The following is a 13,513-nucleotide window of genomic DNA, read 5'->3' on the forward strand; positions in this document are numbered from 1 at the left end:
AAATCCCAATCCCAGCAAGCCCCGCGAGGCTTCTGGCACAAAGCTGGACAGTCGCCATGACAAGTAAGGGCAAGCAATTCGCCCTCGGGCGGAGGCGATGGGAATGCAGGGTCGGGGAGGGGGGCACGGAGAGAGTCAGGATTCTCGCGGTATTGGTGCTGTAGCTATTGACATTTTGGGGTGGGGAAGTTCGGCAAGCCAGAGGCGTGAGGGCAGAATGGGTGGAAACCATTTTGGAAGACTCTTACCACTGTGTCTAGAATGTATGAAGGTGGGAGGAAAAAAGCCTTTGCGCTTGCCATTCCTTCTGCTTGGAACACTCCTCTCCCAGATAGCTGGATAGTTTCTTCTCATCAGCTAATGTATCACCTTTTTGGAAGGCTTCCTTAATATCCCAATCTAACGTATTCTTCCGGATACTCTATATCACTATCTTGTTTAATTTCCTTCACAGCTATTAATACTTTCTGAAAAGATTTGTTCCTTGCTTTGCGAACACAGCAACGTAAGCCTTACGAGGGCAAGGACCTTGTCTGCAGTCTTATTCTTTGTTGTATTTTCCAGTACTTAGTATATAGTGGGTGGCAATATACTAAAGAGCTCAATAACATTTATTGAATGAATGAAAAGACAGAGGTCTGAGGAATTTGACGAATGAGATGCAAAAGAGGTTCAAAACCTGTAAAATCAAATATAACGCTAGCGCCCTCTGCAGGTTGGGGAGGAGGGCGTAGGTGCTTTCAGAACGACCGCGGCAGACAACAGGGGGAGCTGAGACACTTCTCGGGGAAGCAGAAGCTTTAAGACTACAACTCCCAGCAGTATTAGGAGCCCCAGGGCTTGATGGGAACCGTAAACCGTGACCTGTTGCATCCCTGCCCCGCCCCTCCCGTGGGTCGCCCGCGAAATCTGATCCAGGATGCGGAGGTCCAATCGAGAGGTGGGCCCAAATCCCGCGAGAGCAAGTGATGGGTAGCGGCCGACCGGGCTAAGGAACGCAGTACTTTCAGCGTTGGTGTCCACCTCTTCGCCTTGCCTTCTGGGGGTCTTCTGCCCCCTCCCGGAAGAAGGAGGAAGGCATCGGTCGGTTTCTCCAGGATCCGTGCGAACTTTGAAGCGGTGTCGGCCGCGCCGCGGGCCAGGCAGCTGGTAGCCAGCGGGAAGAGGGTTGCCTGGCCGAGGCCAATGTCTGCCGCGCTTTTTCTGCAGAATGAAGACGCCGGAGGCGCCAGTGTTGGCTCCGGACTGCCTTATTTCAGACCAGGCCCCAGCTCCAGCCCGTCTCTCTCCTCAGGCTTCCCCGATGGATAAAAATACGGACTCTGAACTGATGCTACCGCCACCCGATGGGGATGATTCGCCCCGGATGTCCCCAGATCCCACGGCTGGCTCAGCTGTATCCCAGGAGCTGGGGGAGGGGGACCGAGCTTCCCTCTCCACTCCCCTGGAAACAGGGTTTGATACTCCTAGTGAATTGAGCCCTCGAATCGAGGAGCAAGAACTTTCTGAAAATGTGAACCTTCCTGCAGAGGAGACGAACAGGCCAGAGTCGGGGCCTGGAGAAGCCATGGAAAGTGTGTCTGAGGAACCCGCTCCAGAGGATGAGGGATACACGTAAGTGCTGATGGCAGTTGACTCAGGAATCTGAGGAGCTTGGAAGTGTGAGATGTATGGGAGCACGCCAGTTCTCAGCCCCACTTCTCCAGGCCCGTTTCTTCTGCTTTGGCGACCCAGGTTTGTTGTCCCCCCATCTTCCTTCCAGCACTTGGAACTACAGCTTCTCCCAGCTACCGCGGTTTCTCAGTGGTTCCTGGTCAGAGTTCAGCACCCAACCTGAGAACTTCCTGAAAGGCTGTAAGTGGTAAGTGAGGCTACTGGGGCAGGGAGATAACCACGCCCAGGATTTTCACCTTAAAACACTCCAATTAGTTAGGAGAGAAGAAGCCACCAGAGGTGGGAGAAGAAGTAAGAATCTCTCTTGGCCTGAACTTAAATTTCGTCTAGAATTGTGTGTGTCTTCTCCTTCCCCCAAGGTCTTGGGGGGCTTGCCTTCCCCAGAGGTATGCTCAGCCCACGCCCTACACTCGGAAAATATAGGTCTGTCCAGCTTTCTAACTCTTTCCTCCTCCTAGGGCCCCTGATGGTTCCTGTATCTTGACCAATAGTGCTGATAACATCCTGCGGATTTATAACCTGCCCCCAGAGCTGTACAGTGAGGGGGAGCAGCTGGAATATGCAGAAATGGTAAGGGTTAGGGGCTAACTCTGCCCCTTCATTAGACACCACACATTGAAGTCCTTCCTGGAGACGCAGAAAGTACAGTCCACGTGTTTTCTGTTCACAAACAGGACATTTATTCACCATGAATTTCCACAGGTAGCATTTTCAACCCTGAATTCTGAAGCCATTTAAAGAGATGTCTGTCTTTTTTTCAGTTAGGAATGTGTGTTTCCCATAAAAGAATAGTGGATTTCTCATGGCAGTATTTAATTGGCTTACAGATATTGACTGACTGATATGTGTCAGTCACTGTGTTTGGTGCTGGGATAAAGTGGTGAATGAGATAGGTGAAGAGCTGCTTTGCTTTCTTGTGTGAGAGAGACAACAAACGTGTAAACCAATAAATAATCAAGTTCACTATGGATTACAATCAATACTCTGAAAGAAAGAAGTAGGATGAAGAGAGACTAACCAGAGGATACCACTTTCGATAAAATGGTCAGGGAGGGGCTCTCTGAAAAGGAGACATTTGAGCTGAGACCTGAAGGATGATGAGATCAGTCATGTGAAGAGCTGTGGAAAGAGCATTCCAGGGAGAGGCAATGATACCACAGACCCAGAGCTGAGAAAGAGCTCTGTGTGTTCAAGGAAGGGAAAGAAGGCCAGTAAGGGGGAAAGTGTGGTGAGGATGGACAGGTGGCTAGCAGCCACATCATGTTGGATCTTGTGGGTAGGGCATTTGGAGTTTATTTGGAAAGCCATGGGAGAGTTTTAAAACAGGAGAGTGAAAGGATGGCTGAAGTTTAGAGAATGGATGGTGGGTGGGCAAGAGTCAAATCAGGGACACTCATTAGGATGCATTTATCACTGACCAGGTGAGAAATGATGGTTGGGTGGTGTCAGGAGAGATGTGGATGGGTTTGAAGTATATTATATAGGGCTTGGAGGTAACTTGGATGTGGAATGCAGGGAAGGAAGCCATCAAGAGTGCTGTCCAGGCTTTTGCAGCCGGGTGGATGGTGGTACAATTCACTCAGGGGAGGAAACAGGGATTTGAAGAGGAATTGGGACAGAAGTCAAGAGTTTTTAGGTACGTTAAATGTGAAATGTAACTTTAAGAGGAGAAATTGGGGCTGGAGGTATACTTTGAGAAGTGGGAGAGCATGTAGATGGTATCTTATGTTTTGAGGATGGATTCAATCTCCAGAGAGAGTGTAGATGGAGAAAGAGAAGGCTCAAGCAGAGCCCTGAGCACCCCAGTTTATGGAGGTGGGATGCAGGAGAAATGACGAAGGTGGAGACAAAGGGTCGGTCTAATGCTGTTGAGAGCGAGGCACATTTAGAGAATGACCCCAGAAGACGTTAGCGACTTGACAAGAGCACTTTCAGAGAAGTGATGGAGGCAGAAGCCAATTAGAGTGGGCAGAAGAGGAAATACAGACAATTCTTTGGAAAAGTTTTCCTGTGAAAGGGAGCTGAGAAATGTAATGTTGACCAGGGAGAATGTGGGGCCGAAGAAGGGTTAATGGGGTGCTTCTGTGGTGTTAGGAATAACCCAGTAGAGATGGAGGGATTGACGCTGTAGGAGAGAGAGGGGGTACAAAGTCCCCGAGTGGCTGGGTGAAGACAGGATCCAGAGCACATTATAGGACTGACTTTGATAGGTGCAGAATCCTTCCGTGCAGTAGGAAGAAAGGCTGAGGATGCGTTCAGAGGCAGCTGTTCAGTGGTTGGGAGATTTGAGTGTCTCTGTCTCTTGGCTTCTCAGTGAAGTGTAAAGGGGGTTATCAATTGGAGGAAAAGGGTCTGAAGAGAGAGCAGAGGGTGTGAAATGATGGGTCCTGGGGAGTGGAAAATCGAACCCTCCAAGGAATGTGGTAGAATTGCTATTCTTTGCTCAGTGCCCACTAGAAATTTGTTGCCATCCATTTAAAATGAGACCAGTTAGTCTGGTTGTGCATCTTTCCCCATCAAGTTAAGTGACTATTGTTCTTCTGTTTGTAAAATGAGGATGACAATAATAGCATCTACCTCACAGAGTTGTGAGAATTAAAAGAATTAATGTAAAGTGCTTAAAACAGTGCCTGGTGTGTACTAAGTGTTCAATAAACAGTAGTAGTCACTGGTGTCAGCTGAGTACAAGCATGGAAGAAGAGGCTAGTCAGGTTGGGAAGTGTCAGGCGAAAAAGACAAGAGTGTCTTGAGAGTGTCTGCAGGAGTGTGTATGTAACAGTTGATGAGAATGTAAAGTGGGTAAAAAAGTGGATTGTAAATATGTTTTTGATGAAGCTGAATAATTGTTGTGGTACAAATAGCAGAGTGAGTGAACCGGATGGGTCGGAGATGGTAGTCAGAGATTGTGGTGATGACAAGGCCCAGGACGCGATTATGGGAGTGGGTGGCTGATGTAGAGTGAAGGCCGTGGCTGTGAGTGCTGAGGAAGTCGAGGAATGGGAGAGGCTGGGTGTTGGATGGATTTATTCATTCCTTCATTGATTGATCCATTCAACAAAATTTTTCGAGCACATTCTATGTGCCATGGCCTGTTTTAGGTATTGAGGATTAGTCAGGAACAAAACAGACAAAAGTCCCTGTCCTTGTGAAGCTTATATTCTGATGTGGGGAACAGGCAATAAAGAAATTAAAAAAGCAAAAGATATATGCGACAAGTGCCATGGAGAAAAATAAAGCAGGGAAGAGAGGTGGGGGAATGAATTGCAATTTTAAAAAGGGTGATTGGGGAAGACCTCACTATGAAGGTGACGTTGAATAGAGACCTGAAGGAAGGAAGGGGGTGAACCAAGCTGATGTTTGGGGAGGAATATCTTGGGCAGAGAGAACAGCAAGTTCAAAGACGTAGTGGAAGTGGAAGTCATCGAGAATAACAAGAGTATCTGTGCGCAGTGAGACAGTGAACCATGAGATAAAGTCCAGGGAATGAGGGAGGGTGACAAAAAGCAGGGAGCTAGTCTGATCACAGGAACTGCAGAGGAGGTAGAGTTTGGATTTTTATTTATTTATTTATTGTTTTGGTGAGGAAGATTGGCCCTGAGCTAACATCTGTTGCCAATCTTCCTCTTTTTGTTTGAGGAAGATTGTTGCTGAGCTAACATCTGTGCCCATCCTCTATTTTGTATGTGGGACGCTACCACAGCATGTCTTGATGAGCCATGTGTAGGTCTGTACCCAGGATCCGAACCCACGAACCTCAGGCCACTGAAGTGGAGCTCACGAATTTAACCACTATACCACCAGGCTGGCCCCTAGAGTTTGGGGAAGTGAAAAGATTTGGAAATGACAGTGGGAAGCACGGTTGACACTCATCCACTTCCTGTCCTTGAGGTGTGTACTGGGGAGGTGGGTGAGAATTAAAGACATTTCAGCTTGAGAGGGCCACGGGGGACAGCCAGGATCAGGCAAGTTCAGGTGGGTGAATGGAGCCTGTTGAGAAGATGAGAAATAAGGGAGCTTTTAGATTTTAGAGTAGCAATTTCAGAGGACAAGGGTTAAGGATTTGGGAGGTCAGAGAGGAGCGCGGGGTTGGGGCTGATTAGGGGGTGTGTAGAGCGGTATACAGGTGGTGGTGGTACTAGATGACCCAAGAGACCGCGGCTTCTGTAGTGCCTGAGGTTAATGGGAGTGCAAGTCTTGATGGCTTCCTAAAAGAAGGGTGCCCAGTTCCAGGGATGGTCCTGAACGCTTACCTAACGTGCAGCTCTAAGGTGGGCGGCCACAGACGAGTGCAAGTCGTAAGGCGCTTGCAGCCCTGGTTCCTGCAGCAGAAACCACTGGTGTCTCAGGGCCAGGTGGGTGTGGTGCAGCCGTTCTGGGAGAGTTCAGGAGCAGAGTTCTTTCGGGCAGGGATAGTTAGAAGAGCCTATGAAAGTGTGGGAGGTTGAATATTTATTGCACAAATTTGTTTAAGAGAAACGGGAATGTTCAAAAGGCAAAAAGTCAGGGGGCTGGCCCCGTCGCTGAGTGGTTAAGTTCGCACGCTCTGCTTCGGCCGCCCAGGGTTTCGCCAGTTCGAATCCTGGGCGCAGACATGGCACCACTCATCAAGCCACGCTGAGGCGGCATCCCACATGCCACAACTAAAAGGACCCACAACTAGAGTGCACAACTATGTACCGGGGGGCTTTGGGGAGAAAAAGGAACAATAAAGTCTTAAAAAAAAAAAAGGTGGGGAGGAAGTCATTACCTACCACTCTAAAAATCCAGCCCTTTAAATTTTTCTACCTCTTTCCAAGCTTTGTCCAATTACTGAAGCTTTTTCCTATAGTAGATGGTTTTGGATACTGCGTTTTTCTTTTTAACAATCATATTCTGAGTGTTTTTCATGGTGCGCCAATCTTCACAGTTATCATGTTTAATGGCGTATGATATTGCATTGAGTGCCTGTGATAATTTTGTTACGTATTTCCCTCTTTTGGAGGTTTGGGTTGTTTCCAGAATTTTTATGTCATAAATTATTCTTCAGTGAACATCTTCATGTGTTTTGATGGAGATTCTTTTCGTAAGAGAAATGTTATGAATAGGAAATACCCTAGGGCCAGCCTGGTGGCACAGCGGTTAAGTTTGCATGTTCTGCTTCTCGGCGGCCCGGGGTTCGTTTGGATCCCAGGTGCAGACATGGCACCACTTGGCAAAGCCGTGCTGTGGTAGGTGTCCCACATATAAAGTAGAGGAAGATGAGCATGGATGTTAGCTCAGGGCCAGTCTTCCTCAGCAAAAAGAGGAGGATTGGCAGTAGTTAGCTCAGGGCTAATCTTCCTCAAAAAGAAAAAAAAAGGAAATACCCTAGATCAGACAGTATCAAATTTTTAAAAATTTCTTAAGTTGTTTTCAAAAGTTTTTGTGCTTTTTTTTTAACTGCTGTTAGCAATGTGAGTTTACAGTTCTACCACAACCTCACTCTTTAAGGATTTTCACTTTTAATGTCTGCAAGTTTAGTATTTGGAAATGGATAAAATTTATATAGGAGGGGAAATTGAAGGGGTCCTTTCATACACCTGTGTGCATCTTCTTCCCAATGTACTCTCCCAGTTCCTCTCCTCTCTTTTCTACCTTTTCACAGAGCTTTCTGGAACTCCTATTCCTAACTCCCCAGCCTCTTCCCTGAGTAGTCTCCTTACTCTGTGGCTCTTGCCTGAGGCCTTCACTTCCCTCTAGCCCTCTCCAGAGGAGACTGTGCATCCTCTGTGCCCTACATATCTCGGGGTGGGGGGTGGGGCGTCCTCATTTGCGAATGCTACATCCAGACAGTTGTTCTTTCCATTTGCAAAAACTTTTCCTTTGAGGCTTCTGTTGTTTGATTCTCCCTCACTCAGCAAGGACATGGGCGCCTCATAGCCTTCCTGTGCACCCCAGGTCCTTCCACCATCTTGGTGACCTCGGGCGTCCAAACCAGAAGCCAGGATCTCATCCTTTAATCTTCCTTTCCTCTAACCCCCCACATCCAATTAATTACCAAATCCCATCAAGTCCACCTAATCTTTCTAATCCATCCACTTCTCTCCACTCCACTGCCCTTGCTTTAATTCAAAGCCCTGGTGTTTTGGGCCTTTTGTTACTGAAACAGTCTCCTGTCTCCATTTGCTCATGAAACATTATTGACTGCTGATTGGACACTAGGTGTTGCAGAAACAGTGGTGAGCAAGACAGACATGATTCCTGCCTTCTCAGAGAGGTTCGATGCAGAGTGAGGGATGCAGTGGGGTATAGGAACGTGGAGCAGGGCAGCTTGCTCAGCTCGAGGGCTTAGGGAAGAAGCATCTTCCAGTGGAAAAAGCATCTAAGAGACCTGAAGGATGATTAGGATTCAACCAGCAGGAGTTGTCAGGGGAGGTGAAGGAAGAATATTCCAGACCTGGAGAGTAGTGTGCTTGAAAGCCTGCAGTTTAAGAGTATGATGAGTTGGCATCTTCTGAGAACTGACTCAAAATGGTGGGATGTAGAGATTTTTAAAGGAGTGAGTATAGAGAGAGGAGCCTTGAGAGGTGGTTAGGGGTAGGTGCCTGGTAATGGAAGGCCTTGTCAGGAGACTGGGCTTTGTGCTGAGGGTTATGTGGAGTCATTGAAGTGTTTTAAGCAGGAGAATGATGCTGTACAGAATTCTAATTTAACAAGGTCTGTAGGGCTTTGATGTGGCTACAGTGTGGGGAGTAGATGGTCAGGTTGTAGTGTGGGGGTGCAGGGAGGCCTGGAGAACATGTAGAGTGGCAGAAATGCTATCACAAACGCAGTGGCTTCACGTGGGAATGAAGGGGAGCAGACAGGTTCAAAAGAACCCTAGGAGGTGGAATTGGCGAGGTTTGGTGCTGGGTTGGACCAGGAGTGAAAAGGGAATGAAGATTAGTAGCAGTCAAGGCTGGCACTCAGATTTCAGGCTCGAAAATTGGACGTGGAGCCCAGGAGGAGCAGCAGGTTTGAAGGCCGGAGATGCTGGGTCCGTTATGGACAAATTGAATGTGAGGTGCCTGTGGGATGTCCGAGTCGAGCTTTCCACCAGGTAGTCAGATATAGGGGTTCAGAGTGGAGGAGGGGAAACTGAAGTCATGCCTGGGTGACATCACCCCAAAGGCCAGCAAATAACTGACAGAGGACTGGTATCCAGATGATTTAAAGATTTCCTTCAAATCAGTAAGAAAAAAGTAACCTAGTAGAAAAATGAGCAAAAATTATGAAAAGGTGTACTTAGCTAAGAAACAGGAAAGTGTCTAACCTCACTAGAATTGAGAGAAATGCAAATTTATACTATAATGAAATGCCATCTCACAGCCTCCAAACTGAGAAAAACTGAAGTCTGTCAATACTAAGAGGATGCACAGCAACGAGCACTCTCATATGCCGCTGGCAGGAGAGTAAACTGGGATGCGCACTTTGGGGAAAAATGTGACATTATCTAGCAGAGTTGGCAAAGCATGTGCCATAGAACCCAGTAATTTCCCTCTGTAGCAGAAGCTGTAGAGAAACCCTCCCACACGTGTACCAGAATGTTAAACACTCTAGCCGAAAAATGGAAAAACATCAGTGACTGTCCATGGAGAAGGATAGGTGAGTGGAGTACTCGACAGTGGTGGGAATGCGTGAATTAGAGCTAAGTGTGTCACCATGGTTAGATCTCACAATCACAAAGGGATGCGTACAGTATGATACCATTAACAGTAGGTTTAAAGGCATGCGAGACAACGGTAAACAGTGTTTTTTCTTGTATGAATACGTTCCTAAAGAAATGCCTGAGAATGCTAAATTTAGGATAGTGTTTACCTCCGAGGGAGGGTTTCACTGGGAAGAGGTTTTAATCTTTGGTATAATATTTTATTTCTTATGCTGGGTGGAGGAGTCCCGGGCTTTTTTTTTTTTTTTTTTTTTTAATACTTCTTTGCATATTTGAACTGTTTAATAATTTTTTAAAAGGATCAAATGGCACCTCATGGGTGCTCAGTAAATATTTTATCATTGGTTAGTTCTTTGTCTCTGGGTTGGGATATTATTTGTTTCTTCCTCTCTAGCATTTAAAAAGCAAAAGGATAAATCTGTATGGCTTTTAGTGGTCCGGATCTGACATTAAAGTCTGAGCTGACCCTTGAATACTGAGATCAAGATTCTGTTCTTTGGGGCCAGCCTGGCGGCATATTGGTTAAGTATGGCACACTCCACTTTGGTGGCCCGGGTTGCTGGGTTTGGATCCCAGGCACGGACCTACACCACTCATCAAGTCATGCTGTGCCAGTGTTCTGCATACAAAATAGAGGAAGATGGGCACAGATGTTAGCTCAGGGCCACTGTTCCTCAGCAAAAAGAGAAAGATTGGCAACAGGTGTTAGCTCAGGGCCAATCTTCCTCACCAAAGGAAAAAAAAAAGATTCTGTTCTTCATATTTACCCTGTCTGCCTTCTCCTGCCTGGTTAAGTACTGACAGATGGTCTCCCTCTGCCATAAAACTTCTAGAGGCCTGAGTATGCCTCTTCTTCCTGCTGGTGACCCAGGCATTCCCACATCTCTATCCAGGCCCCTGTCCTTCGAATGGTGGAAGGCGACACCATTTATGATTATTGCTGGTATTCTCTGATGTCTTCAACCCAGCCAGACACCTCCTAGTAAGTGATGTCCTTTGCTTCCCCTACTTCCCTCTGGTTTCAAGGGGACCCTCTACTGAGAGAGAGTCAAGGGCTGCCAGGGGTCTCAGGAAGAGGAAAGCTTGTTGTGCCCTTCAGGTGAGCTGCGAGGGCCGGTCAGTTGGCTTCCTCCCCTTCCTTTGACAGCACTGGGCCCTCAGTGTCCGTGTTTCTCTCAGCGTCGCCAGCAGTAGCCGGGAGAACCCGATTCACATCTGGGATGCATTCACTGGAGAGCTCCGGGCTTCCTTTCGTGCCTACAACCACCTGGTAGGGACCTCCCTGCCCGGCCCCAGGGCTTATCCTGGCCAAGCTCTCTTTCCTTGAGGATGGCCGAGGCTTTGCTAGGCCTGTTTTCAGCCCTTTCCTGCCCCCAGGACGAGCTGACAGCAGCCCACTCGCTCTGCTTCTCCCCGGATGGCTCCCAGCTCTTTAGTGGCTTCAACCGGACTGTACGTGTGTTTTCTACAGCCCGGCCTGGCCGTGACTGCGAGGTCCGAGCCACGTTTGGTAAGCATCTGTGCCTCCAAGGGAGGCGGAAGGAGAAGGGCGCTGCTACATGCAGAGGGGCCTTGTGTGAGCCGGGGGGCCACATGTTGGGGGTCATGGCATCCTCATTACAGCCCTGGGAGGCAGGTTGTGCCCAGTGGGCAGAGGAGAAAACAGACTTGGGGAGGGTCGAAGCTTTCCCAATGTCAACCCCCTGGGTAAAGAACTGGTTCACTCCTGAGCCTATGCCCTGTTAGCTGTGTACCCTTTGCTCTCTATAATCTTGCTGTCTCGGGGCTGGCCCCGTGGCCTAGTGGTTAAGTTCGCATGCTCCACTTTGGCGGCCCAGCGTTTCACCAGTTCAGATCCTGGGCACGGACATGGCACTGCTCATTGAGCCATGCTGAGGTGGTGTTCCACGTGCCACAACTAGAAGGACCCACAGCTAAAAATATACAACTGTGTGCTGGGGGGCTTTGGGGAGAAAAAGGAAAAAATTTTTTTTAAATCTTTAAAATGTTGGTGTCTTTAGGAAATTGGAGGTAAAGCTGATTCCATTTTCCTGTAAGCCTTCAGCTTTCCATCCCTTTAAGGAAAAACAGATTTGAGAGGGAAGAACTAGGTCTTGGGCATTTTGGTCCCTTGTGGGGATAGAAGGATCTGGGGAGCATCAGAGGTCTTCATCCTGCTTGTGACAGATGGGGCGGGGGAGACACTGGGTCCCAGCACATGGGCTCTGGGGCAGAAGACAGAGGTGCACCGCTGATTAGCCTGCTTAATGTCAGGTGCTGTTGTCCTCTCCCTTACCTTGTTCCTTCCCCTTCTAGCCAAAAAGCAGGGCCAGAGTGGCATCATCTCTTGCATAGCCTTCAGCCCAGCCCAGCCCCTCTATGCCTGTGGCTCCTACGGCCGTTCCCTGGGTCTGTATGCCTGGGATGATGGCTCCCTTCTTGCCTTGCTGGGAGGGCACCAAGGGGGCATCACCCACCTCTGCTTTCACCCTGATGGCAACCGCTTCTTCTCAGGAGCCCGCAAGGTAGGGGTCATGTCCCAAGATCCCAAAGAGGGTGGGCAGTAGGTAGGAGTGGGGATGTAGTCTGTGATGTGTTGGGGGATGGATGTGGGACTAAATCAACCTAAGCTAAAGAAGTGCCTGCAAACCTTGAGGGAGGCAGGGGTGTCTTGGGGAAGGCGGGGAGGGATGAACTCCAGGCCCCTGTTCTGTGTCTTCAGGATGCTGAGCTTCTGTGCTGGGATCTCCGGCAGCCTGCTCATCCACTGTGGTCCCTCAGCCGAGAGGTGACCACCAATCAGCGCATCTACTTTGATCTGGACCCGTGAGTGACTGTGGGTCCTTCCCGCCCAGGGCCCCGATGTCCCTAGGGATGCCAGAGGCCAGCTGTAGGGTCCCAGCCCCTGGGTGTGAGGGGTTCCTGCCCCAGGGGTGAGGATTCCATGCCAGCAAACCTCTCTTCTCTCCCCCAGGACTGGGCAGTTCCTAGTGACTGGCAGCACTAGTGGGGCTGTCTCTGTGTGGGACACCAGCAGGGCTGGGCATGAGGGGAAGCCGGAGCCAGTGCTGAGTTTTCTGCCCCAGAAGGACTGCACCAATGGAGTGAGGTCATCAATTAATTCCGCATATCTTGGGGCTTGGGTTGGGGAGGGAGGTGAATTGCTGAGGGAGCAAGCATCCTCTCTCAGGGTGCTGACTGACCCTGCCTGTCTCTCCCTCCAGCCTGCACCCTAGCCTGCCCCTGCTGGCTACTGCCTCCGGTCAGCGTGTGTTTCCAGAACCCACGGAGAGTGGGGATGAAGGGGAGCAGGAGGTGGAGCTTCCCCTGCTCTCCATGCGCCATGTCCACCTTGAATGTCAGCTTCAGCTCTGGTGGTGTGGGGGCGGCGCAGACACCAGTATTCCTGATGCTCCCCAGGGCGAGAAGGGACAGGAAGTGACTGAGGGAGGTGGGGGCGAGTTTATATAAAAAGATTTCATACGTATGATACTAGAGTCTGTGTGTCTGTTTGGGGAGGCAAATGATGGAGATGGGGGCCCAGAGGGGTACTAGTGGGCTCCCTTGTCCAGCAGCAGTAGGGACTGTCATATTGCTCCTGAAACAACAGTTGAGAGGTGGGACTAGGCAGGAGCCAATGGGACTGCTGAGCTTGGTGTGAAGTCAAGGGAGTGAGGGTGGGGCTTCATGCCATTGCCTGGTTGGTTGCTAGGCAACCTGGTAAACTGAAGAGGGGGAACCTGTTTGAAATCTCACTCCCTAGGTAGGGGCGGCAGGGGTCAGGGTGAGTGTGGCTGAGCGGGAGTGGTAGGAGCTGTGTGTCAGACTCTTGGGTGTGACTGGGAGACTGTGCAGACAGTGACAGACAAGACACCCGCTCATTCGTGCTCAACACTATTTACCATCCTCGAGCAGCAGAGGCACCATTACTCAGCTCTGGGGGAAGGGGAGCGGGAGCACCCGCCTCCCCACCCCTGGACTTCCCCAGGAGGCAGGCGACTGAGTAGCCAGAGTCAAGGACACACTCGAAAGAGTAAAGGTGCCGGAAAACACAGACGTCACATTCTGTATTCCCTTTAGATGCAGGACAAGGGCGAGAGTCTCTCATTCAGCAGCTGTCACTGGTCTCCTTGTTTTTCCATTTATCTGCTCTGTCTTTTGGAGGGGGGTGGG

General features: G+C 49.4%; 1 protein-coding gene across 1 annotated transcript; it reads left to right on the forward strand.

Moving 5' to 3' along the window:
* Nucleotides 1-50: 50 nt before the first annotated feature.
* On the forward strand, nt 51-12,830 carry WRAP53 (WD repeat containing antisense to TP53). The gene is made up of 10 exons (XM_001918374.5): nt 51-1,614; nt 1,763-1,861; nt 2,133-2,244; nt 10,234-10,322; nt 10,520-10,610; nt 10,718-10,850; nt 11,657-11,865; nt 12,063-12,166; nt 12,315-12,449; nt 12,565-12,830. Exons 1-10 carry the CDS (start codon nt 1,211-1,213, stop codon nt 12,809-12,811), a joined length of 1,623 nt encoding a protein of 540 aa, XP_001918409.2. The 5' UTR covers nt 51-1,210; the 3' UTR covers nt 12,812-12,830.
* Nucleotides 12,831-13,513: the final 683 nt, after the last annotated feature.

The sequence above is a fragment of the Equus caballus genome, chromosome 11 (assembly GCF_041296265.1).
Source record: "Equus caballus isolate H_3958 breed thoroughbred chromosome 11, TB-T2T, whole genome shotgun sequence".
NCBI classification, from domain to species: Eukaryota; Metazoa; Chordata; class Mammalia; order Perissodactyla; family Equidae; genus Equus; species Equus caballus.

What these genes read in the sequence shown, in the direction of transcription:
- WRAP53 (XM_001918374.5), top strand. Translation starts at nt 1,211, where the DNA reads ATGAAGACGCCGGAGGCGCCAGTGTTGGCTCCGGACTGCCTTATTTCA. An exon ending in CGAGGTCCGAGCCACGTTTG is followed by an intron (nt 10,851 to 11,656) that starts GTAAGCATCTGT and finishes TTCCCCTTCTAG; the next exon opens with CCAAAAAGCAGGGCCAGAGT. An exon ending in ATCTACTTTGATCTGGACCC is followed by an intron (nt 12,167 to 12,314) that starts GTGAGTGACTGT and finishes TCTCTCCCCCAG; the next exon opens with GACTGGGCAGTTCCTAGTGA.